Here is a 25,418-nt window from a genome sequence, read left to right as displayed (position 1 = left end):
AAATGACTCCCTTCTCTGTAATAGAAACATAAGACATGATGTTTGTTTGGCTATTTTGGTTATGGTTGCCATTTTCTTGACAACACTCTTTCTGAAGAAACCATGTTGTTGCAATTGTGTGCTTGGCAATGGCTGTAATTTTTTTTTAAAGGCCCTGATTGGCCTGGAGCAGACAAGGTATGGTTCGGGACAGTCACTAATTTGTACATCTTGTGCTGTACAGAGTCTCAGATGGCAGAAACTCATATTGTGTACGTGAAACTCCAGTTCTAACCCTGAGGTAAATTGTCTGACAAACCTCTGGGGAGGCTGCAAAACACAGGAATTTGATGAGGCTGCATTTCATTTGGATGAAAGACGATGTAGCAGACAGAACTTCTATGAAGAAAGACGTGCTTAAAGCCTCACATAACATATCTTCTTGTGAGGTGAATGATTTTTCGACATGGCCCAGAAACTATGATAAATGGTGTGCAGTCCCTGAATTACTGGACACACTTTGCCTATCTTACAAGAATATGAGTCACTATAGATTCTACTGCAATAGATTGATGTATCAAACGTTTATTGGGCAGCCTACTACTGCAAGTGAATATATATATATATATATATATATATATAGAGAGAGAGAGAGAGAGAGAGAGAGAGAGAGAGAGAGAAAGAGAGAGAGTTTACTGTGCTTCAGCCTTTAGGGGGGCTAGACCTTGACCAATGGGAGTAGAAAATGTCCCAGCTTCAGCGGGTATAAACAATCTCTCATCTTTGGTATTAGGAGAATTATTAGTGCCCCATCATTGGTGTCAGTGGGAGGAATAGCACTCCATCCTTGATGTCTGTGGGAGGAATAGTCCATCGCTGTTGATGTCAGTGCAGGAACTATTGCCCTATTGGTGTCAGAGGAAGGAATAGTGCCTCATATCAGTGGGAGAAATAATACCCCAAGGACCAATTTGGAGACCACTGCACCACAAGATGGAAGCACACCCAGATGGCCACATTCCAAAAACATTGCACAACAAAACCTACTCTCACCACACTCTGTGCACTGTCATAATTTATTTTATTATTTATTATTTATTTAGTGGCGCCTGTTTTTTTTTTGGGGGGGGGGCAGCAAACAACAACCCCCCTCCGCCCCCTGTGGTCGGACATCAAAGCCCCACACTTACCCATCTAGGTAGCGGGGGGGCAACATGTCCTATACGCGACATCGTGTCTCCATTGTGTCTCCTCCTCCTTTGGATCACAACGCTGTCTCAGGACCCGCTTCTAGATTGACCAGGAGGAGAATCAGTGTGAAATTAGTAAATTTTCATTTGCTATTGTCACACAACTGGATGGACTCGGAGCTCAGTGCCCGTGCCCCCTGAGCCCACCCTTTATTGAAGCCTTTTAGAGCCTCTGGCTCTAATAAATTGCCTAACCCCCCCCCCCAATTGGAATCCACGCATCCGATTAGGGGCCTGAACGCATGGATAGAGGATGTGGAGCCCGTGTGCCACTAATAGAAGGGCCACCACTGCTTTAAACTCATTTTAAGATTGGGACAAAGGCGGGTGTCAGATCCCCGCCCTCCTCGCTAACTCACAACGAAGGACCACCCAACCTTACACCACGCTGTCACTTACGTAACAATGCCACTCTCAGCTGCACCCAGCATAAAGATTTTCCAACTTGCGGGACTACAATCTTGGTGCCAGTAGCCTGAGAGCGATTGTCACTGAGCTAATTGCTCAATTAACCCTTTTAATACCACCGCTGACCTTTGATTAGGAAGGGTCAGGACTTCCATCAATTTACCAATTATGATTTTAGAATAAGCATCTGCAACACACACTGCCACCGCAGACAGGTCTGCTCAGAGGCCTTTCTCTACAAAAGTAGCGTCCTGCAAGAGGCAGGTTCATTTATAGCAGGGATATGCAATTAGCGGATCTCCAGCTGTTGCAAAACTACAAGTCCCATCATGCCTCTGCTTCTGGGTGTCATGCTTGTGACTGTCAGTCTTTCTAGGCCTCATGGGACTTGTAGTTCTTTAACAGCTGGAGGTCTGCTAATTGCATATCCCTGATTTATAGCTTGCATTAAAGTGGTTGTATACCCAATTTTTAAACTTTTACCTACAGGAAAGCCTATAATAAGGCTTACCTGTAGGTAAAAAAAATATCTCCTAAACCTGTACGGTTTAGGAGATATTCCCCTCGGTATGCGCCGCTGACTGCAGCGGCGCATGCGCACAAGGGGGTTCTCGGCCTGAAAATCTGGCAGTGGCCGGCCGGCCGGAATGAAATCTCCCGCCCGTATGTGCGGGAGTGACGATATCGCGGCTCCGGCCACTCACAGCGCCGGAGCCGCGATACCCGGAAGAAACGCCGAGGAAGCATGTCAGCTCCCTTGGCGTGGATCGGGCCAGATGTCGGGGCCTCGTTCTAAGGTAAGTATTTCATAATGAGCTAGTATGCGGTGCATACTAGCTCATTATGCCTTTTGCTTTGCAGGTTTTAAAAAAAAAATGTGCAGGTTTACTACCGCTTTAAGAGCTTTAGAGACAAGGTTAACACTTTTCAAAACAAAGGTTTAATAATGAAAATCAAAAGTCAAAATTGATGCAAATAAAATATTTACAGAAAAAAAGATATTTCAAAAAGATAATAACAATATACAGCCACAAAGAAATAAGGTAGAACTGTGGAGGAAGAATACTGGGTAATCGGTTCTTAAACTTGGCAGATGTTCCTGCTTGGATGGTAAAAGGAGAACTGAACATTGTCTTAGCATCTCCTCTTTTCTGTCAGATCAAAGGGGTGTTGACAGTGGCCAGTGACCAATCATCTGGTCATCTTGTTTAGGGGTTGGTTGCTGGGAAGTCTCTACATTCATGACCACGTCCCAGGTACACTTTGTGATAAATATTCATATCTCTGCATCATTTACAGACTGCGAATATCCTTATTATTGTTCAGCGTGATATTTCCTTCAAAACAAATATAAACATGGCAGTTCTCCAATGTCTAGTTTACCTAGGAGGAATAAGGGGTACCAGTGGTTTCCCATATGATCTGACATAAGGGGGTCTGGACTTGAAATGTTACAAATTAAATGAGGAAACAAAATATGTCCATCTTATGGTTGTGTTTTAATTAATTTGGAAGTTATGAAACATGCTGAAATTTCAGAATTATACAGACTATTTGAGTTTTATGTGAATGGGGGTATTTAAGACTGGTATCTGTTGGTTCTCTGTATCGAGAGGGTGACAGTTTTATGATAGGCCTGGACATTCTGCCAGGCTGACATTAGTTGTTTTCACAGGCCCAATCCTGGTTCTCTAGGTTGAGATAACAACTCTTTTGAAGTGTGTGGAGTTAAGCCTATGAATTCCTGAAAATAGGGGAGGAGGGATGGGGGTTCAGATTTTTACTGCAATGTTTAACTGTTAGAGAAGACTGTCATGGCTGCCATAAGGTTCCCTGACAACATGGCTGCTAGCTACAGCTTTTCTTGTGTCCAGTACGTGATATCATTACAACGCTGCTTTTCGGAGTTGATAAACCCCACCATGCTGAAGGTTCACCCACTGACTTGTAGGTCAGAGGGTTGGTTGACTTATACAGTTTTACTGTCCTGCCTTCTAAAAGTTTAGTTACAGGGTGTTTTTGTGACAAGTTATGTCATCCCAGCCTGGCCAATCAAGATGGCCCCGAACTTGAAACTTGGAACAAGACGTTGGAGCTTGCGGACATTGCATCGCTGTAGAGGAGAGGTGTATTGGAGGGGTTTAGTTCAGCTATAACATTTATTTATGATCTGATCTCTTTAAATTTTTTATCTACAAAAAAAAAAGCATAGAAGGATCCATACATTCCCTTGAAGGATGTGCAATATATATTGCCATGGCAAACTATAGGGCAGAAAGGAACACTCCACTCATACTTGGCTTTAATTTCCTGCACTGTGTTGAAGCAATCTCGCATTCGGCAGGAGCCCTGTTTTCTGCACATTTCCATGTATGTGGATTATGCGATTTTTCCTTCCTCCATTTAACATAAGACTTTCAGCCTACTCTTCCCGCACGGTGTGCATTCACTTTATTGCCTCTGTCTGTTTATCACATTTATTTTGCTCATAATTCTTAGCAGTTTGTGAGCTCGGTGGCTTTTTCGTCAGGTCACTTCCTTTCTCTGCTGAACGTGCAGAAATTTCTCCATGGCCTAATTTCTCTACTTTATCTCAATTTAAGTGGTACTTTTTTAGCAGTAATCTTTCACTCCAAATGTTTTTTTCCTGTCAGCCTCATTACATGGCTCTGAGCATCTGTTCCAGTGTTGATCTTCTGCATCCTCAGCAACCCCTCACCTAGATTTGGCCATGCATGCAGTGGGGGGCTTATCAATGTCATACAATGGAAAGAGGGACCTGTCATAAAAAAGGAGGAAGGTTAGACATTATAAACTGTATTTTACTTTCTAACCCACACTAGGAAAAATGGCAGTTGCAGTCTGCTTATTTTGGGAAATACTTATTCCACATTTTCCACCAAAGGACACAGGGTTTGCAATTTTTTTTAAAAGGAACATAAAATAATATAAATGTAGTAGCTGGCTGCCATTAGTGAGTTCTTTTAAAGCTGATATCCAAGTAAACAGCTAAATAAACGTGTGAAATGCATACAGTGCATGGAGACTGTTTAGTGCTCTTTCAGACGGGGTGGCCAGGGGGCTGGTCATAACAGGTATGTGAGTCAAGGTTTACCAGTGTCACCTGCGAAACTCACCCAGTGCCACACCACAACCAGTTGCAGTACATGCGTACATCCGGGTGATGAGAAGATGTTATAACGTCCTCTGAAAAATGACCTGAAAGTTTACAGTCCAGGGCAAGTCCACAGCAAGTGTGAGGGAGCCTTTCTTGCCAAATATGTTTTATTTATTTCTATCCAGTCCTGGGTTTTACACAGCTTGGGCCCACATCACAGCCCTGTCTATGATTGGTCAGTGAAAGAAGAAGCATTAGACTGATGAACACAAGCAGTGAGGGGAGAAGAGAAAATGAAGGAACAAAGAACACAGAAGAGAGATTGGTTTGCTTTAAGAGCATATTAAATACTTAGCCAGTGCATCCCATTGGAAATACATTTTAAAGAGTGAATAAAAGTCCTGGGTGGTTTAACTCCAATGTAAAAATGCATATAAAGGCAAAGGAGAAGGCCTTCAAAAAAATACAAGGCTGAGGGATCATCATCAGCATTCAAACTTTACAAAGAATGCAACAAGATGTGTAAGAGTGCAATTAGAGCAGCTAAGATAGTACACAAAAGACACAGCGTAGGATAGCAAAAAACTCCCAAGAAATTCTTTAAGTATATAAACAGTAAAAGGGGGAGGCAAGACCATATTTGACCCCATAAAGAATGAGGAAGGGAATCTGGTTACAAAGGATTGTGAGATAGCGAAGGTATTGAATTTATTCTTCTTCACAAGGGAAGCGGGGGGGCTTCAGTAACCAAAACTGCAGTGATTATCCTCATGACTTGTCACAGGAAGCACCCTCATGGCTAACAGAGAACAGAATTAGACTTGAAAAACTTAACATTGATAAGTCACTGGGACCAGATGGCTTAGGGAACTCAGTCAAGTAATTGCTAGACCATTGTTCATATTCTTTACTGACAATCTACTGACTGAAATGGTACCAATTGATTGGAGAAAAGCCAATGTAGCACCAATATTTAAAAAAGGGCCAAAATACAACCCTGGGAGTTACAGACCAGTTAGTTAGCCTAACATCAAAAGTATGCAACCTCTTGGAGGGGATGATAAGGGATTATATATACGATTTTAGCAATGACAACTATATCATTAGCAGTAATTGCCATGGATTCACGAAGAATCGTTCTTGCCAAACCAATCTATTAAACTTCTATGAGGAGGTGAGCTGCCATCTACATAAAGAGAGGCCCGTAGATGTGGTGTATCTGGATTTTGCAAAAGCATTTGACACTTCCCCATAAATGTTTACTGTACAGAGTAAGGTCCGTTACCATGGACCATAGAGTGAGTACTTGGGTTGAAAACTGGCTATAAGGGTGAGTTCAGAGGATAGTGACAAATGGGGAGTTCTGTCCTGAGACCGATACTATTTAATTTGTTCATAAACGACCTGGAGTGGGGTAAACAGTTCAATCTCTGTATTTGCAGATGACAGTAAGCTAAGCAGAGCAAACAGAATATTGGCATGCAATAAAAAGGGGATTAACTCCAGAGATAAAGCAATAGTTCTCCCACTCTACAAGACTCTGGTCTGGCCTCATCTGGAGTATGTTGTCCAGTTCTGGGTACCAGTCCTCAGGAAAGATGTGCTGGAAATGGAGCGAGTACAGAGAAGGGCAACAAAACTAATAAAGGGACTGGAGGCCATTAGTTATGAAGAAAGGTTGCGAACACTGAACTTATTCTGTCTGGAGAAGAGACACTTGAGAGGGGATATGATTTAAATTTACAAATACCATACTGATGATGACCCCACAATACAGATAAATGTTTTCGGCGAAATGGAGTTTAATAAGACACGTGGCCTCTCATTAAAATTAGAAGAAAAGAGGTTTAACCTTAAACTGCGTAGAGGGTTCTTTACTGTAAGAGGATGTGCAATTCCCTTCCACTGGTGGTGGTTTCAGCGGGAAGCATCGATAGTTTCAAAAGAAATATTAGATAAGCACCTGAACAACCACAACATACAGGGATATATAATGTAATACTGACATATAATCACACACATATGTTGGACTTGATGGACTTGTGTCTTTTTTTCAACCTCACCTACTATGTAACTATGTTGAAGTGAACAAAACATCTACGGTCAGAAGTTTTCAATCCTTCCTTGCTGTATCCAGCTCTTAATAAGACATGGTCAAAAATACTGTCTATATAAGGACACATGTGGTTACCTGTTCACATATGATGAGGGGTGTGGCTGTTACTTAGCTCTGTCAGCACAGAGTGCTGCAGTGTGAGGACAGGAAACAACACTTTCTCGAAAAAGTTATGTAAAGACATTTCAAGCCTTGGACAAGCATACTTCGGTCACAGATTATAACATCCAGAGATAAATGAGTAGAATTCAATTAGGTTTTAAATTACAGAATAAAATGTCTTCTAATTATTTTTTTCAGGGTTTTTTTCCCAACTTTTATCTTTGGGTTAGCTTGGAGATCTTTAATGAGGAATCTTATCATCTTTTGCAGGTGGCTGTACCTTTGAAGAACATTACAACAGCTGTGGGTACAGTGTGGCTCTGGGCACCAATGGATTTACCTGGGAGCAAGTGAACACATGGGAAAAACCTCCACTGGACTCCACTGTGCCTACAGGTAACTTGTGCTTATCAAAGCTCAGCATGCCGCTTACTTGACGTGTAGCCAAAGTATATTTATTTTAGGTTTTGGCCAGAATTTAGAAGGACTGAGAAGGTCTAGAGCTCCTGTCAGGTTTTTATTTCTGTCTATGTTCCCACTGCGGAGATTTGCCCTCTTTATTTTTTCTGGTCACGGATGTCTTTTTCTAACAGAACATTTGTGGATATGCTTTATCAAATACATCAGAGAGATTTTAACCAGTTCCTGCATTTTGCGCATCTAAAAAAAGTTTGGGCTTTAGAAATAGTTTGTCATGGGCAGTAATTGTAGTTATTTTAGTATATTGATGATAGCCACGTATCTTGGAAAATCACTGAATGTTGTAATTTCTAAATGTAATTAATACAATAATAGCAATGAAATTAATGACATTTCAACAGATCTGATTAAGTTTTTCAAATTATTTCGAAAAAAGAATTACGATTTTAAGAATTAAACTACGAAGATAAGAATAAAGAAGAATTTTCTATGATCCACATACTTGCTTAGAGACATTCATACTAATAATAATTATACAATTCCTTTTCACTTTCACCACATCAAACACAACATGGAAGCTCCCAAGTTGCCTTAGCCCACGTACACACGGTCGGAGATTTTGCCAACCAAATCCATCGGATTTTGCCTGTCGGATTTAGCCCGACGGATTGTGTCCGAAACTGTTGCATACACACGGTCAGGCCAAGTTGGCGAAAAATCCGATCTTTCAGAACGTGATGATGTAATTTCGTTACGATGGGACTACATTCAGGCTAGTAGCCAATAGCTTTGATGTAGGAATTTGATCTGAGCATGTGTGGCACTTGGTCCGATGAAAATGCTCTACACATGATTGGATTAGGTCCGTCCGGCCCAGTTGGTCAGGAAATATTTCCAACATGTTGGAAAATTGGGTTGGACGGAGATTCAGACGGAATCAGTCCGATGCATACCACACACAGTAGGATTATCTGACGGTCCGATAAGACTCATTCCGACAGATTCTCCGACTGTGTGTACAAGGGCTTAGACATTTTATTGTCATGCCCAACCTTAATCTCTGAATGTCCAATGTGGTCTTCATGGTTATATTCACCAACTCTACAATTGTTCTAAATATTATGTAATTATCAAAACCTTAAGGTCAATACAATTTATCTTGGGATTTTGTGCTCAGGCGGTCATATGTTTCCCCTACCCCAGTTTTCGTTATAGGCCATGTTGGCCAATAAGGTTTGCCAGATTTTAGAATACATACTGATCCCCCTTCTTACCCCTCCCCCTTTTTTTTTCTTGCGTTCTACCCTCTTCCAAATGTCCCCCATCCTCAATCCAGGCCAGACATACTTCTACTTTAACTGTCTTTCCTACATTAACCATAGCAATCAATTGGTTATAATATAACAAAATCAATTTCCATTGGCTAAAGCTGCATGTACATTCCTTCTGGTAAAAGTAAATTTAGGAGCAGTTGGGCATTTTTTTTAGCTGCCCCTGAAGTCTCCTCTATGTTATCTTATCAGTACATGTACACAGAGTCGTTTATAGTCGTTTCTAGGCAGTTGAGTTTAGAAGCATTTTTTGGAAAGCAAAAAAAATCCACTCAGGATGGATGTTCAGAGGCATTTGAAACACCAAACGCCTGCAACAGCTTGTAAACATGTGTAAACGTGGTAACTCACGTTTAGCCATGTTTCGTTTACAAGCGTTTGAAATTTTTTACTATCTGAAAAAAAAAGCTTCTAAACGCAAATGTGGCTAAATGCAGCTAAATGCAGCTAAATGCAGCATGCAAAACTGATGTTTTTAAAGGTTGTTTACTATCTGTCAAGTCAGATCATTCAGGGGAGATTGTAAAACATCCTGTGAACATTAAGCCTTACTCTTTTTAATTTTTGCATTTATTGTGTTAATATCACTTGAAACAAATAATTATCCCTGAATCTATTTGGCCTCACCTTAATGTTCCTAAAACGGTACGCGAAGGCATTCATTTAAATAGATGATGGCCAGGATCAGAAAAATCATTCCCTTTTCTCTCTGCTCTGCAAAGGCAATGGGAGCGATAAATTATAGCTAAAAAAATAAATTTGCAGCCCACAATCTCTATGCCGTATGGACAACCCTCTGAGGAGCACCCTTATCAACCATTGAGCAGCTGGAATGCTACACTGAAATACAGTACCCCAGTACACTGTCAATGGTTGACTGATAGAAGATCTCCAGTAATTTCTTCTCCTGGCTGCTTTTCCTGAGTAATCTCAGAAAATATAAGCCTTGCTGTGTTTTTTTGTTTTTAAATAACTGCCTTCATATTTGTTGACCATGAAAGATTTTCAGAAATATAAATGCCCAGGAACTTAAAAGCAAAAACCCTCTCCACACATTCATCGTTTAAAAAAAGTGGGGCCAAGGCAGCCTTATTTTTCCTAAAATATACAATAAGTTCTTTCATTGTCCTAGTATTCAGAATCAAATTGTTTTCTGCACGCCACAAAACTATCACATTAACCTCTTCTCTACAAGGTACTATATATGTATATATATACACATATTCACCTGAAAAAAGGGTCAAAGTATTTCACGACCTATGATCTTTTCATAGTGATCTTACCTGCTTCAAAGAAATACACTTAGCATCATCCATTTCCCAGAAGTATACCAATCAAACACTAATATGCTATCATAAAACATAGAGGGGTTCTTACAGCTTTGAATAAAAAAATATTTCATTCATGTACCATAAATAAAATAGTAAGGGTTTATTTAGGGGGGCAATGAAATATCCATGTAAAAAGCAATGGTTGTTATATGGGACCTATCAATGTACTAGTTTCTTGGCTCATGGCCATCCTATGGCTTTATAAGTAGAGTTCCATTCAACTCTAAGCCATCCATACATGGATCGAAATTCTGCCGATTCAGCAAGGACCATCCAAATTTCGATCCATATATTGGTACCATGATTGTACAGAAGTCGATCGGTGCCACCAGCTATAGGTGGCTATAGCCAGCAACACTGATTATTAGGTTTCGATGCTGGAGAAGGCTCATAACACAATAGTACAATGGGAATGATTCCCCCGTCAACCTCGAATGTGTGGATGGGGAATCTGCATATTTTGTTCTTGTTCAACCTGCTAGTTGTACAAAATGCATGATCTGCCTTAAGCCTTGTACACACGGTCGGAGAATCCGTCGGAATGTGTCCTATCGGACTGTGTTGTCGGATAATCCGACTGTGTGTGGTCTGCATCGGACTGATTCCGTCGGAATATCCGTCGGACCCAATTTTCCAACTTGTTCGAAATATTTTCCGACCAACTGGTTCGATCGGACATACTCCGATCATGTGTAGAGAATTTTGATCGGACAAAGTGCCACGCATGCTCAGATCAAATTCCTACATCAAAGCTATTGGCTACTAGCCTGAACGTAGTCCCATCGTAACAAAATTACGTCATCATGTTCTGAAAGATCGGATTTTTCGACAACTTTGTCCGACCGTGTGTATGCAACAGTTTCACACAAGATCCGACGGACAAAATCCGAAAGATTTGGTTGTCGAAATCTCCGACCGTGTGGACAGGGGCTAAGAGTAACTGAATCACTTAGAAGAAAAACAATGGGGAGAATATGAAAACCTAGAGAACATGGAAAATACATCCCATATAGTTCTGTCTTGCTATGTCTTCATTTAAAGGTAGGTTTAGGTAGGTCTTGATTGAAAGCTAAATTTCAGGGAATCAGGTAAATACCTATAAAGGGATTTTTATTTATGTCCATCCATAGAGATTTACACAATCTTGCCAGACAGCATAGCCAGTAACTGATTGGTTTCCATGTCCCATGTCGGACTACTGCTGTGTAGGGCATTTTACTAGGCTAATCCCAATCACATTTAGGTTCTTACCCTTTTGCTAAAAATGAATCTCATTACTTGTAATCAACTGAATTAATTAATTTATTATTATTAGTTCATACATTTTACATCTGCCTGAAGACTAGCTTTAAAGAGGTACATCAGGATGCAAGAGGTACTTGGTAAATATTAGCATTTGCAAAATAATTACACTTTTATTTACATTTTAAATTGTTTTAAATATTAAAACCTTAAAGCATAACTAAACCCAAGAACAAATTTAATATGTTGCAGCTCACCAGTCCTTACATTTGGATGGTTGCATTAGTTTTCTTTCTTTTCAAGCTAAAAACATTTTTGGTAAGTGAGAAAATTATTGCTGATTTTGCTCAACTTTAAAAGTTAGAGAGCTGCACTAAAGACAGAAAAATCATATCCGTCCTATGTAAACTACTAATGCCATCAGACACAATATAATGGAAATAGTCTAGCCTGGTTGACAGCAACCATGGCTACCTCAATAGATAGTGTTGAGTAAGCATAGATACCCAGAGAAAGGAAGTTTTATTTGCAGGATCACTAGGAGACAATAAAGAGAAAAAAAAGACTAAAAAATAAAGCAAATGCATCCATTACCTCTAATGCTGCGTACACACGTAGCCAACTATCCGGCGGACTTAGTCTGGCGGACTTCCTGCCAGATTGTCCGCCGGACTTTCCGAACGGGCTACTTGCCCACACACGGCACTTTTTCAGCAGACTAATACGGCGTACTAAGTCCGCCGGACTATCCGCTGTACCTTTGAAATGAACGGACTCGCCCACACACGCGGAGCGCGTTTTGAGCATTTTGAGCGCGTCTCCAGGTAGCCGGGGCCAGCGAAGGAGGCGTCGCTGGCCCCGTCACCTGGTATGGACTCCGCCGGACAATCCCCCCGTGTGTATCTTCCGGCGGACTTTTTTTACCCAAAAGTACAGCAGACTTAGAAACTAGTTTTGCACTCCAATCTTTCCGTCAGACTCGCATTTTGGCGGACAATCCGGCCATGTGTATGCTAGTCCGCCGTACTTTTGAAATTAACGGACTTTTCCCGCCCGGAGAAAAGTCCGCTCATTTTGAGCGCGTCTCCAGGTAGCCGGGGTCAGCGAAGGAGGAGTCGCTGGCCCCGTCACCTGGTATGGACTTAAAGGGGAACCCCAACGTCGAAAAAATCGGTGTGGGGGTCCCCCCAGGTCCACATCAGACCCTTGTCCGAGCATGCTACCCGGCCGGCCAGGAAAGGGCAGGAGAGCGAGCGCCCTCCCCCTCCTGAGCCGTACCAGGCCGCGTGCCCTCAACATGTTGATGAGCACAAGGGCCTCTTCCCGACAACCCTGGCCGTTGGTTGTTGGGGTCTGCAGGCGGGGGGCTTATCGGAATCCGGGAGCCCCTTTTAATAAGGGGGCCCCCGGCCCCCCACCCTATGTAATTGAGTATGGGGTACAATGTACCCCTACCTATTCACCTGTAAATAAAAGTAAAAAAAAAACAACACACAAGGGTTAAAATAGTTTATTGCACAGCTCCGGGGGTCTTCTGTCCGTCTTCGGGGGTCTTCTCGCCGGACTCCTCCACTATTTTCTGCTAGCTCTTTTGCTAGCGGAGGAGCCCAGCTTTCTTCTTCACCGCTGCCCTCTTCTTCCGACTTCGGGGGTCTTGTCCCCCTCTTCGGTTCTTCTTGCCGGGCCACCGCGCCTTCTTCTAGCTCTTTTATAGGCGGTGGCCCAGTCTTCTGTCGCCGCCGCCGTCGCCGCTGTCGACGTCTTCTGTTCTTCTGTTCTTCTCTTCTTCTCTTCAGACGTTGCCTCGTCGCTCTCTCTGCTCACAATGACCGAGACATGGCACGCAGTGACTTATATAGGGACATCACCGGATGCTCTCCCCGCCCAGTATGATGTCACAGCCCCAGCATCCTCTGGGACTGTGACATCATACTGGGCATGGACATCATCCGGTGATGTCCGTATATAAGTCGCCGTGCGCCGTGTCCCGGTCATTGTGAGCAGAGAGAGCGACGAGGCAACATCTGAAGAGAAGAAGAGAAGAACAGAAGACGTAGACGGTGGCGACAGAAGACCGGCAAGAAGAACCGAAGAGGGGGACAAGACCCCCGAAGTCTGAAGAAGAGGGCGGCGGAGAAGAAGAAAGCCGGGCTCCTCCGCTAGCAAAAGAGCTAGCAGAAGATAGTGGAGGAGTCCGGCGAGGAGACCCCCGAAGACGGACAGAAGACCCCATACTCATTCTCATAGGGTGGGGGGCCGGGATCCGGGGGCCCCCTTATTAAAGGGGGCTCCCGGATTCCGATAAGCCCCCCGCCTGCAGACCCCAACAACCAACGGCCAGGGTTGTCGGGAAGAGGCCCTTGTCATCAACATGTTGAGGGCACACGGCCTGGTACGGCTCAGGAGGGGGAGGGCGCTCGCTCTCCTGCCCTTTCCTGGCCGGCCGGGTAGCGTGCTCGGACAAGGGTCTCATCAACATGCCCCCCTTACCCAAGGCTCCCCCCCATGTTGAGGGCACGCGGCCTGGTATGGCTCAGGAGGGGGGGCGCTCGCTCGTCCCCCCCTTTCCTGGCCGGCCAGGTAGCGTGCTCGGACAAGGGTCTGAGGTGGACCTAGGGGACCCCCACACCGATTTTTCCGGCATTGGGGTTCCCCTTTAAGTCCATACTAGGTGACGGGGCCAGCGACTCCTCCTTCGCTGGCCCCAGCTACCTGGAGACGCGCTCAAAATGAGCGGACTTTTCTCCAGGCGGGAAAAGTCTGTTCATTTCAAAAGTACGGCGGACTGGCATAGACACGGCCGGATTGTCCACCGAAATGCGAGTCCGACGGAAAGATTGGAGTGCAAAACTACTTTCTAAGTCCGCCGTACTTTTGGGTAAAAAAAAGTCCGCCGGAGGCTACACGAGGGGGGGATTGGGGACTTTTCCACCGGATTGTTTGATCGTGTGTACGCGGCATAAGGACTGGTAAGCTGCAATATGTTACATAATTGTTTTGGGTTTAGACAAAGAAAGACAGTTTTGTTTAAATAGGTTAGCGATGATAGCTTGTATGTTTCCTTCAAAAGACCGAAAGCTGTCTTCATCGTAATTTTTTTGTTTTCTCTACTGTTTCTCTCAACTGACACCTCATTTCCAAAATTCCATCCAGGATCGTTCATGCTGGTCAACAGCTCAGGGTTTGCCACCGGGCAGAAGGCGCACCTTCTCCTCCCTGTACTTAAGGAGAACGACACTCACTGTATCGACTTCCATTACCACATGTCTGGCCGCATCAGTCCCGGGACTCTGAATGTCTATGTGAAAGTGAATGGTGGACCCCAAGGGAACCCGGTGTGGAATGTATCTGGGGTGGTAACAGAAGGCTGGGTGAAGGCAGAACTGGCAATCAGCACATTTTGGCCAAATTCTTACCAGGTAAGAGACACAGCAGGCATTACTCTTAAGGCTGTAGGGAAGGAGGAGTTCCAATCTCTTATCTCCATTGTGCCACAGAGACAGGGGGACCAGAGGGCCTTGACTATTGCAGTGATATAGGAGCCGGCAATAGAACCAAAGTGTGCAGACATCAGGCACTCCTGGAAGTGTTAGAAGCAGAAGATCCTTCAACAAACTTTTAGTGGGAGTTCCAAGCTGTTATCTCCATTGTGCCAAAGGGGCAGGGGAACCTGAAGTCCTTGACCCTTGTAACCGTACTCATAGTGTACCTGTAGTGATGTAGGAACGGCCAATGGAACCACAGTCTAGACACATCTGGCACTCCTGGAAGAGCTGGATGCAGAAGATCCTTCAGCAAGCTTTTAGGGGGAGTCCCAAGCTGTTATCTCCATTGTGTCAAAGGGGAAGGGAGACCTGAAAGCCTTGACCCTTGTAACCGTACTAATGGTGTAACTGTAGGGACATAGGCATGGCCAATGGAACCACAGTCTGCAAACATCTGCCACTCCTGGATGTGCTAGATGCAGAAGATCCTTCAGCAAGAATTTAGGGGGAGTTCCAAGCTCTTATCTCCATTGTACCAAAGGGAGTGCCAAAGGGTAGTGCACCTGTAGTGATGCAGCTAGTGGAACCACAGTGTGCAGACATCTGGTGCTTCTAGATGTTTTTAGTGCAGAAGATCATTCAGCAAGCTTTTAGAGCCCTTCATTCTTTTTTCTGCAGTTTTTAAATTGTCACTTTAAAGACTTCTAGTTATGGAGGGGTTAATAGGGTTCACCTAATACGAAGATAGCTTGAAAAAAAGTAAAAAAAATTGATTGAATGAAGAGCCTTGTTTCATCTGGGAGATATAATGTCTCGTAGCCTCGGAAGATATAAGCAGATACCATGGTGACATTTTCTGATGGGTTGTGTAATTTGCTCTTTTACACATATGCTCGACTCTGGCATTTGCACAGCACTATATCACATGGGCTCTGTTCCTGACAAGAACACCAACGTAATTACTGTTGCACATGAAGTGATCTACCTATTTCCTATTGACTTTTAGCAAATGGGGATGTTCTTTTCTATTATACATTTCATGACACACAAACTAATGAACCTGCTTTATTAAAGTACAAATCTTCTTTCAAGGAAGAAAAAAATCCCCTCAACATCAAATGTATGCAGTGCAATGATTCTAGCAAACATATTTTCAAATTCTTACCCACTTCTGCTCTGGAAGTAATGGAACAGGCCAATGCAGTCATTTACATAGGGGGTTAAGAGAAAGGGGCTGTAACAACAACAAAAACTGGAACCTTGGCACCGCTGTAGCTTTGGAAGCAGTGGACTCTCTCTATAGAGGTCCAACACACTTGCTGAGCCAAAGCTAGAGTTCTCCAATCAGCAAGGGACATAAGCTTTGCTAAATGAAGAGCAATAGGTTTGAATTTGATTTTCTGACCTCAGCAGAGAGACCACTGCTCCTACACAGAGAGCAAGGCATGCACATGATAGACTTTTCTACAGGATAGACTTTTATACAGCTATGGCTGTTTAGGCAAAAAAGCCACGGTAAAGCCTAGTACACACGATCAGAATATTGTACAAAAAAAGTCCGCCGACTTCCCGGGTCTTCAGGGAGTTCCGCCGGAGATCCTGTGACGTCACCGGACTCCTCCCCCCTTCTCCAAGTGCCTCCGTCTGCTAACGAATGGAAGGGGGGAGGAGTCCGGTGATGTTGAAGTTTCTGATTGAACGTAACATGTACGGGGGAGGAGCTACGCATGACGCCACCCGCTGCTGTCCTATGGAACTAACACAATTCTCGGCTTGCTGTGTTTTTATCATCTTTATGTGAGTAGTTTGTGTTTGAACACAAAAATTAAATCTTATACTTAAGCAGTGAGCACTTAGATCTTTTCTTTCTACCCATGACCTGAGATTGTGAGAGAAGTTTATGGTCCGTGTTAACCCCTTTGATACCCGCATGCATGACCACCTGTTTGCACAGGGGTCCATGCCATAAGGTGAGAGTGATTAGTTAGACCAGAGGTGGAGGGATTGTCACGCTACTGTGGAAAAAAAATTATATATGTCAGTGCTACAGTTTGAATTTAAAATGTGTGAACTGTGAAGTTAAGTCATGGATTGTGGAAAGTAACTAGTGTCGGGTGCTTGTATATAATATATACCACATTTACCACTGACTAATGCAGAGCTGCAATGCAAGGAGATCAGCTAAAAGTAGTTGGATCTGTATGTGCGTTATAATTCATCGAAATTAGTCGATCAATCGATTTAAAAAAAAACGATTAATCGAACACAAAATTTTTAATCAGTAACAGCCCTAACAAAAAATACTGCTTTTGAATCGATCGTACGATAATCTGATCGTTGGTACACAGCTGTCATCCGAAATTTTCCGAAGGGACAAACATGAAAAATTTTCTTGTACGACACCAGATTATACGATATTTGTTTAAGCCAGTGATTCCCAACCAGGATTCCGTGGAATCCCAGGGTTCCTCCAGAGGTAGCTAGGGGTTCCTTCAGCATTGGGCCATTTCTGCCTCTCGGATAAGTTCCCACCGACACCATTGATCTTTTTATCTATCTGTAAGGAGGTAATTCTTCCCAATGACCACAAGTGTAAGGACCATTCTTCACACTAATGTATCATGAGTTGTAGAGTTCTAATTTTTAGCAGGGGTTCCCTGAGACCGGAGAACTATTTCAAGGGTTCCTCTGTGTTGAAAAGGTTGAGAAAGGCTGGTTTAACCAGTATAGTTTACTCCTGAAAATACAATACAAATACATGACATCACTTCCGAATTTTTATTCTGTCGCACGAGAATTTTCATATTTTAGTAACCTATTCTTTTCCGATATGGAGACTAGCATCCAAAAAAAAAATAAAAAAAATAATCCTTCTACTGATAATCTCATCAAAGGCTTAAGACTTTGCACACTTTGCTTTAGTGAACCATCAATTAATTTAACTGATTTAATGGAACTGATTACAGGCATACCCCACTTTTAAGTACACAATGGGGTTTATTTACTAAAGCTGGAAAGTGCGAAATCAGGCTCACTTCTGCATAGAAACCAATGAGCTTCTAACTTCAGTTTGTTCAATTAAGCTTTGGTAATAAAACCTGGAAGATCATTGGTTTCTATGCAGAACTGCACCTGATTTTGCACTTTTCAGTTTTAGTAAATAAACCCCATTGAGTACATAAAAGTGGGGTATGCCTGTATTTTTTTTTACTTTACTACGAAAACAGATCCACTGTTAATTTCACCTTCACATAATATAAATGCAATGCTTAGCAGTGGCAGCTTTTATATTTCTCTCAAGGATGAGTTATTTTGACAACCTTTTGCATTAGATGAAATTAGTTTTACATTGCTGACTACCTATACAAAATTTTCATCCATGAAGTACATTTAGCTTTGTTTTTTAACAAAGCCACGTGACCACCTTATCAGCACTAAAAAGCACGTTGTCTTATTTTCCTGAAAAGCTTTATTTGTCCAGTCCAGTGTTCTTGATGTTCAACTCGAAAGAAAAAAAAAATTATTAAAAAAAAAAGGACTCCTCTGTAGCCATCAGGAGACACCCCGTTAATACCCTTCTAAACCCCAAAAAGTTGCCTTTTCATTGACTCCAATGCTTCTCACCAAAATGGAGAATTTTTCTGAACTATCCCAATTTTCTCCACAATTTTGGCATAGAAAGACCTCTCAATTTCGCCCAGTCCTGCTCTAGAAGGCAAAGACAACCCGACATTTAAAGTTGAACTCCAATTTTGATCTGATTGCATATTTACATTGATCCAGCCTTGCCACAATATATGTATACATACCTCCCAACATTCTGAGATGGGAATGAGGGACACCTATCCGCAAAAGTATGCAGGCATAGGACACACCCCTTGCCACACCCCCTTAAAGGAGAATTGTACAACAAAATAAGGTTAGTTAAACCCACAAGTGCTTTTTTACCACTACTATTCCTTTATATTGACTTTTCTACAAATGCAGCAAATTAGAAATCAGATGAAAGGTTTAGCACTGGGAAACACTTTTTGATAGATAAAAAGTGCATTTTATATACATCTATATAGATCAGACCAAAATGAGGGACAAATGAGGAGGAATGGGGGACAGAGGGACATTGCTCCAAATCAGGGACAGTCCCTCGAAATCAGGGACAGTTGCGAGCTATGTGTATGCATTTTTCTTACACAGAGGACCACTGTGGAAGCTGACAATTACCAAAGATGGGGAAGTACTACAACCTTAATAGCTGCAATCTTCTAAACCTTGTGCCGAGCTTCTTCTTCTCTGTTCACTGACCACATGGGGTCGACTGCCACTGTTTACAGATTGCCCTGTGTTTTTTACAATGAATGCAAGACTTTATCTGACTGGATGAGGAGGAGAACTTGATGTCACCGCCCCTTAATTATTCATTCGTGTTTGCTGTTACCTGTCAAAGGATTTGTAATTCTGTCTGGAAAGAATTGAGTACTGTCCTTGATCCTTTTTTTATTTGCACCAACATACACTATACAGTAAAACCTTGGATTGCGAGCATAATTTGTTCCTGAAGCATGCTTGTAATCCAAAGCACTTGTATATCAAAGCGAGTTTCCCCATAAGAAATAATGGAAACTCAGATGATTCGTTCCACAACCATTTATTCATAAGTCCTTCCGTAGTCCATATAAAGATATTATAGCAATGGGACCAGGTTGTGTAACCATAAAATGTCCATCCACAAATGAAAGCCTCCACAAGGGGATTAGAAGCTAAATCCAGAGTATAAAATTGAAGCGAGGCGCCTCTCATGTCACGTACACATGAGCGGAATTTCCGACAGAAAAAGTCAGACAGAAGCAGACACCCACAAGTGCCTCCCGATCTCCCGACAATGATTGGTGCGGTGGCTGTCCCTCCTGCTGCGCACTGATCATTCCTAGCTTCTCTGTGTACTCCTCTCTATCCCCCTCCATGTCCTTCTCCACCACCCTTTGTCCCCCGCTCCCCTCCTCTCCTCTCCCACCAGCTGTGGGGGGAACTAGTAATAGGACACAGTGATGAGATCGCTCCTCTGTCCTGTGATTACTGAGCAGAGTAAACTGTGTTTAGCCTGCTCAGTTTATGAATGGACAGGAGCCTCTGTCTCCTGTTCATTCATCTTTAGTGCTGAGAAAGGGACTGGGGAGTCTGTGTCCTTAATCCCTTTGTCTATCTCGAAGGGGAGATGTCAGGGGTCTGTATAGACTCCTGACATCTCACCAAAGCCCCCCCCCCAAAAAAAAATATTGAAAAAACTAAAAAACTAAATTAAAATGTAAAAAAATCAATTATTAAAAGTAAAAAAAACTACTGACACTGTCCACTGCCATCCACCCCCTGTCCCCTTCCCCAGAAGCACTGCGAAATAATATTGAGAAAATGATTTAAATAATATTTTGGCGGGGGGGGAGGGTATGGGCGTTTTAGGGCGCGAAGCGCCACCTCCCTGAAATACGTTTTTGCAGGTTGGGATGTCTGCAGACAGGTGACACAGTTAGTTTCCAATGAAGCAATTAATCTTCGTGGATCAATAATTGATCTTCCTGTGTCACCTCTCCACCTACCCATTAGATGCTGAATCAGTCCAATGAACAAGGAGGTGACACAGGAAGTACTAATGCTAATCCCCAAGTAGCAGAGACATCTCACCGGCAACCAGATGTGGTACATCACAATAATGGCTGGACAAAATTCTGAGCATACTTGAATCTCAACTGTTAGCTGTTTTACCTTTTAATTGTTTAGTTTTGTTGGCATTTTCTATTGATATTGTTCTATTTTGTAGATTATATTTGAAGCTGTATCCCTCAAGGATCACCCAGGATACATTGCTGTGGATGAAGTTCGTGTTCTAGCTCACCCATGCCGTAAGTAGACATTTTCTAATGATACTTAGTATTTTTTAATTTATTTGAATTTATTTGAATTTATTTTATTTTATTTCATTTATTTTGATTATTAATGAATGTATTTGTTTTATTTACTGCATGTATGCATTTATTTATTTATTTTATTTAATTACTAGGCCTTGTATTATTAAATTCCCTTTCTTGATATTATTCTGTTGCTCTGTGACTTAAAGTCTTTCTATGTCAAAATTGTATTTTTTATTTTGGATAGAATACAGAAGGGTTAGTACCAGGGATCTCAAACTGGTGGCCCTCCAGCTGTTGCGGAACTACAAGTCCCATCATGCCTCTGCCTGAGGGAGTCATGCTTGTAACATGCTTGTAACTGTCCGACTTGCAATGCCTCATGGGAGTTGTAGTTTTTCAACAGCTGGAGGGCCACCAGTTTGATACCTCTGGGTTAGACCTTCTGTGAGTTTTTTTTTGTTTTTTTTTCTGTTTATACCCATGCTGGAACGATTCTCTTCTTCTATTGGTCCTAGTGACCATTGTCTGTGGGAGAAGGAAATTTTTTTAATGGTGACTTCTGTTTTGGCGAAAAACTCTCAAAGCCAAAATTCAAAGTTATCATGAACATAGCCATGTGATTTAGAGATTTATGTTGTGTACTTGTAAGTGGGACTTGTATTAGACATGTGCAATTAGTTTTGTTCGAATCGAAAATTCGTACAAATTTCCGTAAATTCGTACATTCGGGAGAATCCGAAATACGAATTTCTATGCTTCTGAATTTTGTACGAAATACAAAATTTTGTTTACGAATTTCAGGTCCAAATTCCATTACAACGGAAACGTGACTGGTGTTTTGTTGACCAATCAGAGGTTTTCTTCTGCTGCTGAGTGAGGGTTGGAAAAATTATCTTTTTTAATCTGGGAGTGGGAGACTGGTACTGGTAGTCGATGGGAGATTCAGAATTGGACAAAATAAGAATGTTTGTTAATTACAATTATTCGTTATGATGAAGTAAAAAATCCAGGAATTCAGCCCAGCACAGGGATGGTGGGAGCCCCTTATAATGAGCACAGCACAGGGATGGTGGTAGCCCCTCATAATGGGCACAGCACAGGGATGGTGGTAGCCCCTCATAATGGGCACAGCACAGGGGTGGTGGGAGCCCCTCATAATATGCACAGCACAGGGATGGTTGGAGCCCCTCATAATGAGCACAGCACAGGGATGGTTGGAGCCCCTCATAATGGGCACAGCACAGGGATGGTTGGAGCCCCTCATAATGAGCACAGCACAGGGATGGTTGGAGCCCCTCATAATGAGCACAGCACAGGGATGGTTGGAGCCCCTCATAATGAGCACAGCACAGGGATGGTTGGAGCCCCTCATAATGAGCACAGCACAGGGATGGTGAGAGCCCCTCATAATGATAAATTCATCATAACAAACGTTTGTAATTTTCTAACTTGTATCACAGCAATAGATTTGTGCGTTTCGTTTTTTTATTAGTTTTTTCAGGGTTTTTTAGGCAATTTCATTGAAGTCTATGGAGCCAAAAATACTAAATTGCTAAATTCTGCCCCTAAAGAAGCTTCAAGGTTCATGTGACAAGTGACATAACACTCATATGTGAACAGGCTGATTGAGAATAATAGGATTTTTCATCTTGATTGTTGTCGGAATCACACAACAAAAAACTGTGAATGGGGGTTATACGTTTTCTTATCCTCACTTAGGAAAAATTTACTTTATTTACTTTTTTTTTTTTTGTGCGAACTTTATTGAAATGTTATTAAGTTCTACATACAACAGTGTGGTGTGATGCGGTGGATTGCGTCACACCACACTGTGCTGGTAAAAAGTACTGCAAGATGTACTTTTGTTCAAAGCACAAAACCGCAGCGCAAGGCTTTTTGCCTTGTCTTGCATTGGTGTAAAGAACGACTGCAGAAATGTAATTTCCTGTTTGTGCGATTGGCTCCCTGATTTTTCCAGAGATCTGCACTAAGATACATTTTAGGCACCCACTTAAGAGGAATTTCAGTTTTGGGGAGATACTTCCCAAGGGTTAAATACCCATTGCAGCTTTTCCCATCAGAACACTGAGAGAACACAAGGTGATTATAATGAACCAGACCCTCCAAATCAGAATCAGTGTGTAAAGCAGGGATCTCAAACTGGTGGCCCTCCAGCTGTTGCGGAACTACAAGTCCCATCATGCCTCTGTCTGAGGGAGTCATGCTTGTATCTGTCCGACTTGCAATGCCTCATGGGAGTTGTAGTTTTTCAACAGCTGGAGGGCCACCAGTTTAAGACCTCTGGTGTAAAGGACATGGTGATGGCTTTTTTTTCAGGCAGAAAATGTAGGACTAAAATCATTGCAATCACGAAAGGCCCAGAGTTGGAAAAGGAAAAGCATGAATGCAGGGCTGGCATGGCAAGGTTAAAATGGGTTTGGTATAGGGAAGGGGTTTGAGGGCAGTTTAAAGCATTATTTAAATAGTACTTACATGATTGGTGGGGTGGGCGGTAGCAGGTGGGGCTGCAGAAAGGGGATCTGTTGGAGAATCTTTGAAGCCTTCAGTCGGAGGAGAGCGTGTTTGAGACAACTGCCCACCCTCCCGCTCTTTTTGTTCAGGGGTTTTCCCATCTCTGGTTGGACCAGGATCTTGTGGCATTATCGTTGCAGCTGGCTGGATACAAGGTCCTTCTGTGGGTTTGATTATTGAAAAATATGTACCCATCCTGTTGGTGGCAGGGCTGTAGTTAGAAATAATGGGGCCCCGTACAGCCTTTCTGACAATCCCCCCCAAGCCCGCTTACACACACCCATGAAAAAAAAACAATAATTCTCCTGCTGTACAAGACTCTGGTCCGGTCTCACTTGTATTATACCATCCAAATCTAGGCACCAATTCTCAGGAGGGATGTGTTGGAACTGGAAAGAGTCCAGGCAACAAAGCTAATAAAGGGTCTGGAAGATATTAGTTAGGAGGAAAGGTTGCGAGCACTGAACTTATTCTCTCGGGAGAAGCAACGCTTGAGAGGGGATATGATTTTAATATACAAATACCGTACTGGTGACCCCACAATAGGGATAAAACTTTTCCACGTAAGGGAATTTAGAGACACTTGTCCATTCACTAAAATTAGAAGAAAAGCATTTTAACCTTAAACTGTGAAGAGGGTTCTTTACTGTAATGCCGCGTACACACGATCAGAAACTTCAGCCAGCAAAAAGACCGATGAGAGCTTTTCATCAGAAAATCTGTGTGTATGCTCCATCGCAATTTAGCTGGCCGAATTCCCGCCAGCAAAAATTTGAGAGCATTTTCTAAATTTTTCTGACGGAAAAACTTTCTTTGGAAATTCCGATCCTGTGTATGCAAAACGCATGCATGCTCAAATGCGACTATAAGATGGAAGTTATTGGCTACTGGGTATTGAACTTCCTTTTTGTAGTCCTGTCGTACGTGTTGTACGTCATCGTGTTCTTGAGCAAAATCCCCTCAGGAAAACCATCAGAGCTTTTTCCAACTAAAAATTCTGATCGTGTGTACGCAGCATTAGAACGGTAAGGATGTGGAATTCCTGTCCACAGGCAGTGGTCTCAGCGGGGAGCATCGATAATTTAAAAAATCAGATAAACACCTGAACGACCACAACATACAGGGATATACAATGTAATACTGACATATAATCACACACATAGGTTGGACTTTTTCAATCTCGCCTACTATGTAACTATATAGCTATGTAGCTATGTAGCTATGTAACGATGAACCGATCAGGTTCCAGTGATTATATTTTACGTGTGGAATAGAAACTGGAAACTGAGAGTTGACATATTACTGAAAGCAATACCTCCAGGTTTTGGTGTCTTCCAATTTCTACAAATAGGCTCTATAGATTTTACATTTTGAATCTATTTCAGTGTCCTGATTTTCCATTTCCTCAAAGCCCTTAGTTCAGATATATTTTCTGTGTAATCTTCTTTTCTATTTATCCCCATTTCAGTGATACAGCTGCTTTACAGTAGAAATGTTATTAACTGTGCATTTCTACACAAAGCAACATTCTGCATAGTTAAATGGAACATGTGACCCTACCAACTAGTCTTTTAGGTATGAGTCTGGAAATGAAAACTTTAAGTGAAGTTATCCTTTAAATAAACACCACCCTCCGCATACTAAAACACTTACCTTTATCCCTTCCTCCTGGGCTCTTTACTGTGAGGCCCAACCGGGAGCTGTACAGCCTATGCTAGAAAAACATCCTTGTGCCTAGTGCAGACATGCATTGCAACCCTAGTCTTTCCTATGGATGGTTTGTACTCCACTGGATAATTGGAAGCTGTCAGGAGTACGGAATCTGTAGAGAGAAATCAATGGGTATTTTTTTTATCATACCTATGCACCAAGCCTTAATTGCCATTTATTGTAGCTATTATCCGCTTCAGCCTGGGAAGATTTTACCCCCTTCCTGACCAGAGAACTTTTTGCGATTCAGGACTGAGTCGCTTTAACTGACAATTGCGTGGGCGTACGTCGTTGCACCCAAATAAAACTGACGTTCTTTTTTTCCCCCACAAATAGATCTTTCTTTTGGTGGTACTTGATCACCTCTGCGGTTTTTATTTTTTACACTGGCTTTAAAATTAGAATTGGTAAAAAAAAAAAAAAAAGCACTTGCGAGTTTAATTCATTTTTTTTTTTGTATAATTTTCCTTTAAGGGGGTGAGGGAAGGGGT

The 25,418-nt window shown here is 42.4% G+C and overlaps 1 protein-coding gene across 13 annotated transcripts in view; it reads left to right on the top strand.

The window, feature by feature from the left end:
- PTPRT (protein tyrosine phosphatase receptor type T) overlaps window positions 1–25,418 on the top strand; it is a 654,130-nt gene that overhangs the window by 256,590 nt on the left and 372,122 nt on the right. For all 13 annotated transcript variants that reach the window (XM_077459099.1, XM_077459105.1, XM_077459107.1 and 10 more), the window contains exons 2-4: window positions 7,244–7,369; window positions 14,451–14,716; window positions 20,595–20,676. In XM_077459099.1, coding sequence (XP_077315225.1) covers window positions 7,244–7,369; window positions 14,451–14,716; window positions 20,595–20,676 — 474 coding nt within the window. The remainder of the gene's footprint in view (window positions 1–7,243; window positions 7,370–14,450; window positions 14,717–20,594; window positions 20,677–25,418) is intronic.

The sequence above is a fragment of the Lithobates pipiens genome, unplaced genomic scaffold, assembly GCF_037356315.1.
Source record: "Lithobates pipiens isolate NorthernLeopardFrog02 unplaced genomic scaffold, aLitPip1_a1.2 Scaffold_28, whole genome shotgun sequence".
Classification (NCBI taxonomy): Eukaryota; Metazoa; Chordata; class Amphibia; order Anura; family Ranidae; genus Lithobates; species Lithobates pipiens.
Note: the sequence above shows the minus strand (reverse complement) of the source record. Positions and strands in the feature narration are given on the sequence as shown.